This window comes from Trichomycterus rosablanca, chromosome 2 (assembly GCF_030014385.1).
Source record: "Trichomycterus rosablanca isolate fTriRos1 chromosome 2, fTriRos1.hap1, whole genome shotgun sequence".
In the NCBI taxonomy this organism is placed as follows: domain Eukaryota; kingdom Metazoa; phylum Chordata; class Actinopteri; order Siluriformes; family Trichomycteridae; genus Trichomycterus; species Trichomycterus rosablanca.
The window spans coordinates 1,214,073-1,219,612 of NC_085989.1; the positions used below are offsets into that span (position 1 = coordinate 1,214,073).

At 38.9% G+C, this 5,540-nt stretch overlaps 1 protein-coding gene across 1 annotated transcript; it reads left to right on the plus strand.

Annotated features, from left to right (window-relative positions):
* Nucleotides 1-3,256: 3,256 nt before the first annotated feature.
* Nucleotides 3,257-5,051, plus strand: LOC134300756 (perforin-1-like). Its single transcript, XM_062985181.1, has 2 exons — nucleotides 3,257-3,774; nucleotides 3,866-5,051. The coding sequence occupies exons 1-2, from the start codon at nucleotides 3,257-3,259 to the stop codon at nucleotides 5,049-5,051; spliced, it is 1,704 nt and encodes a 567-aa protein (XP_062841251.1).
* The last annotated feature ends 489 nt before the right edge of the window (nucleotides 5,052-5,540 follow it).

Consider the following 5,540-nt stretch of genomic DNA (forward strand, 5'->3'; position numbering starts at 1 on the left):
TCAGATTCACCTTAAAAATGGAGTACCTGTTGTTAAGTGTTCTTTAATCACCTCTGTCTGTATCTGTACCTGTCTGTACCTTCAGCTAGTCAGATTTCTTCACACCTTGTATGAATGCTGGTCTGGATAGTTCTGACTGGTCAGGCTGGTCTGGTTTGAGGGCTTCAGGCTAAAAGATATTAAGCACAACCACCTAGATAAACCCAAAATCAGATCCAAACCAACTAAGATATATATCTATTTTGTATCTGATATTGTGTTAACAGATAAACATGAGTAAAATAGAATATAATTTGACAATTGTGTTATTAAAACGACAGGTACAGATAACTATTATAATTCTGTTGCAATGCGACCACAGGTCCGGAGTCGATTCCGATTCTGAGTCATATAGTCACGTTTAACGTTTATGACTTATACGTGTATAACTTTAGCCTATTTCCGATTTGTTTGAGGTTAAATACTTGTACTTCCAGACGACTAATGTTTGTGGTGTAAAATTGGGCTTTTGAACGGCAAACTTGAGCCGAGCTGATTCCACTGTTTGGTATCGAATCTAAGGCTTCGGGATAAACTCTGAAGCTCAAATGACTGGAAAAAGGGAATCGATTCTTTATGAGTCGACTCCGAAGTCTAGGTATTTAGACTAAAACTCAACACTCATATACAATACACATTTAAAACTAATTATTGACATATTTAATTAGCTTCATAAAATCTATTTGTTGAAAAATAATCAACATATAAGTTTCATTCTTGTTCATAGAGTCGGACGGTACGGTGGCTTAGTGGGTAGCACTGTCGCCTCACAGCAAGAAGGTCCTGGGTTCGAGGTCAAACAGGTGCCTCGGGTCCTGGTCCTGGGGAACTGGGGTGGCTCGGGTCCTTTCTGTGTGGAGTTTGCATGTTATCCCCTGTGTGGGTTTCTCCCGGGTGCTCCGGTTTCCTCCCACAGTCCAAAGACATGCAAGTGAGGTAAATTGGAGATACTAAATTGTCCATGACTGTGTTTGATATAACCTTGTGTAACGAGTGACTACCGTTCCCGTCATGAGGGTTGCCAACCGTCCCGTAAAATACGGAATCGTTTCTTATTTGTAAACTAAACGTGGTGTTCTGTATTGAACTAATACTGAAACGCTTTGTTCCGTATTTTTATTCATGGGGGAGAAATGCTGCAGATTAGAGACTTCCACACTGGAAGAAGCTGCACTACAGCAAAATTACCCTAAGAAGAAATCTAGTTTGGTTAAGTAAAATTACTTTGTGGAAGAAAATATCAAATTGACAGTGTACATGTGATATGAAATTCTAACAAAATATAATAAAAAAAAATAACATGCCAGCAAAAGATGCCACACAGTTGAGTTTATTTCAAACTGTAATACATAAACTAAACAAGAAAAAAAAATTATTATAAAATAGTGTGAGAAATGTTCAGCATTTTTTTATAATACCAGGTCTGTTTTATTTTTTTTAAAGTGAAATTTGCAATAGTTTGCACTATTGAGAAAATTTTTTACATGATGTTCTTCATGCATGTTGTTTTTTTCTGATTTATTATTATAAAGAGCGAAAATAATATATGTTAAACAGCCTACAGTATATTAAACATTTTGATAATGTTTCTATGACGGTGTAAGACCCGTAATATTTTTTATAGGTGTAAACACTCGCCAAAGCAACCCCCACTCTATGCCTTCCGCCAACCTGCCAGCCCAGGTTGTTCCTTATTTCCAGTTCTGAAAGTTGGCAACCCTAGTCATGAATGTAACCAAAAGTGTAAAACATGACGTTAAAATCCTAATAAACAAATAAATAAATGGTCATAGAGTCAAACAATGCAACAGCTTATTATTCATAGATCTTCATTAGATGCCTTAATGATAGGTGCACTAGATGCAAGAAGGTAAAACACCTTGGACAGGCACCACACACTCAATCACATCTAGGGTCAATTCTGAATCCACTTAATTCAGGTTTTTGGAAGGTAGGAGGACCACCCACACAAATATCTAAAAAGCATTCCAAACACAACTTCTTCTAAACATGACCAGAGGAAAGGTTTGAACCCATGTTCACAGTTTGTGATAAGCTATAATAAAAATCCCTCCCTCTTTTGCTAGTATTAATAGTGAGATGACGGGGGGCCGGGCAGTCAGATCTCACATCTCAAAGAAGGTCAGGTAGGTCTTATTGCATTTTATTTACAGTTAACATTAAAAGTTTACATACACAGGTCTTAATGCTTGCTTCAACGTTTTTGCAAATTGGCTGGGTTAAATATACCTTTGAGATATAATACATACAATAATTTAAATTATCATCTGTGTAATGGATAAAGTTCATGGATCAAGTTTATAATGTCATTACTTTGTGCCACGGCTTCTTAATTCCTCATATCTGACTGTACATTGATTGTAGGTAGTGACGTCTCGGTCAGTATAAATTGATTGCATCCATTAATCAACTACGTGAAACAAATAATCACCTTGTGTTAAAGGAAAAGTGTTACTGTGATGGTCAGGTACTTTAGAAACTGCCAGAAACAGATTTTTTTTTAATTAGAATATGATGGACATAGTCCACTGTGTTTATACTGTATGTCTAGATCATAAGAAAGGGAAATTACATACTTAACTGTGTTCCTCTAGAAATGTACAAGGGAATGATCTGCTATAATCAACCCTAGGTTTAATAAATTATTATTATCAAAAAAATACATTTTAATCAAAATACACTTTAAATGGCTTGTTTGTTATGGCAGCCTTGGAATTTTATTGATTTCTGCAACTGCTTTTTGTGACTGAATGTCTAGAACAAACTTCCAAACTTGCGTTTGAGATCAATGTGCGTTTAGTAAAAAAAAATACACCGGGAAAATGTAAATACAGCCACTTTATTTAATGAATGTAGATGTGTAGAAAAATCTATAATGTTATTTATATTGTGGCACGGCCACCCAATTCCTAGTTAGTGATTATGACTAACTATAGCTAAACTTCAGGCAAAACTAGCTGATGTTAGCTTTCATCAGTACGCAGTTAACACAATCTAAGTCAGAAAGCAATAAAGTATCTACATCAATGTGTTACCCATTCGTCACCCATCTGTGGGTTCTTTACAGCCTCCTTCTGAATGGAAGATAATACATGTTAGAATGATATGATGACAAATTTGTTGATTTTAACTCAGTGATTTTAAACTCATTACACATGATCTATGTCTTTGTTATAGATTTTTGCTACCTGACATGATGGGGTGGTTATGGTTTTGCCTCGGCACCTACTCTCTTCTCTGCATGTCAAATGCAGAAGAACGGCTGACACTGGGAGGGCCATATGAGTGCAAGACATTAAAATTTGTGCCCGGATACAATTTTGGTGGAGAGGGCTTTGACGTTGTGAAGATGGAGCGGAAAGGTACGTATGTCATTAACATGGAAACCTGGGACCTCGGGAACGGCACCTGTCAAATGGCAACAAACAACTACGTAAGAGAGAAGCAGAAGTTACCTGCTGCGGTGGTGTTCTGGAGGACGCTCCCAAAATGCTCAATAAAAGTTAAAAGCAAGGTTTATGAATCAAGTGAATCTCTTGTCAAGGATTCGACTTCAAGCATCTCAAACAACTGGAAATCTGGACTGAACGTGCCCCTGACTGGTAGTCTTGCAGTGGGGGGCACCCACGCCCGTGAGTCAAGCTACGCTATGCAGAAATCAAAGCAGGACAAATATAGTTTCACCAAGCATGAAGTCCAATGCAGCTACTACAAGTAAGGCAAATTCTTTTTAGTTCAAATATGACATAACAAGAGATTCATGTTTTTTAAGTAAATGATTGTTGTTAAAAATGTTGTTTTTCAGCTACAAAATAGCATCTTCACCCCCTCTGCATTATGAATTTCTTCAGTCTATAAATGACCTTACCCCTCGGTCTGATTTAATCGCCTATCAACAAGTGATCGATACTTTTGGCACACACTATACCAGAGGAGTGAAATTGGGTGGAAAGGTGAAAGCTGTAACATCCATCAAAACCTGCCAGGCATCAACAGACGGACTTACAGACACCGCGGTTAAAGACTGTTTGGACGCGGAGGCATCAGCTACGTACAAGGGGGTCACTGTGACCGCAGAGAGCCAGTACTGTCAAGCACTAAAGAAGAAGATAGGGAAAAAAAAAAGTTTTAGCTCAATGTTCAGTGATAGAGAAACTGAGGTTGTAGGTGGAAACGTGGCCAACGAGGACCTATTCTCCTCCCAGGCATCTGTCCATAAAGTGTGGCTGGAGTCCCTGAAGACCGTTCCAGACGTAGTGACGTACGACCTTAAACCTCTTCACCTACTGCTGAAAAAAAACCACCCTGCACAGAAGGGACTGAAAATGGCGATAGAAAAGTATATTAAAGACAACGCCTTAAAAAAAGTCTGTTCTGAGTCGTGCTCAATAGGGCGTCGGAGCAGTGTGAGGGATCCCTGCGCTTGTGTTTGTGGGGGATGTAAGAATATGTTGCCCAACTGCTGTCCCACTGAAAGAGGTCTGGCTACGCTGAAGGTCTTCAAGCTATATGCTAAAGGTTTATATGGAGACACATGGAGCCAAACAGACGGGTTTGTACATGTCAAATATGATCAGCAATCCCAGCGCACACGAGAGATTACAAATAATGACAATCCTCACTGGCCTGAAACGTTCCTCTTTGACACGATCAAGATTTCACTGGGCAGTAAACTTACGTTCAAAGTATATGACGTGGACACTCCTTGGAACAAAGATCTTCTCGGGCAGTGCTCCATTAATCTTAAAAGTGGGACCAAGAAAAACATGTGCACTTTCCAGCATGGCACCTTCTACTTTTCCTATACTGTGGAATGTGCTCCCGGTCTTCAGGGTCCCACGTGTGCCGAACACAAGTCCAATCCCATGAATGCCAAGCTGGCTGAGATATTTCACTCCAGAAACGGCATTCTGGTTAAAAACATGTGGAAGCTGGAGCAAGCCCAGAATAACGTTACTAACCCGGACGTCCAGGTCTATTCTGAAAAATAGGTGAGAATTTGATGTAGCAGTCATGCTAAACAGACAAGCTTCACTATATGGACAGAAGTATGTGGATAATGATTGAATTTGTGTGTTTCAGCCACAACAGGTGTAATGAATCAATTAGATAAAGGAAATTATGTGCTTTAACAGCATGACCGAGCCCCTGTAGCTATAACAGAGCCCTGACCTCAGCCCAACTCAACAGCTCTGGGGTAAATGGGAACACAAATTGAGACTTTTTTACCAACATCAGTGCCCAGCCATACAATTGCTTTTTTGACTGAATAGGCACAAATTCCCATACACAGAGATATTTCAAAATCTTGTGAGCACCCTTCTCAGAAGTATGACTGCTGTTACAGCTTAAAAGATCACATATTAAGGTCCCTTTATTTTAATATCACTCGTTTTTGAAATGGGGTGTCCACATACTTTTGGCCATATAGTGTAGCATGGTGTGTGCATTTTTTAAAAAGACAAAAAAAACCTAAAAAT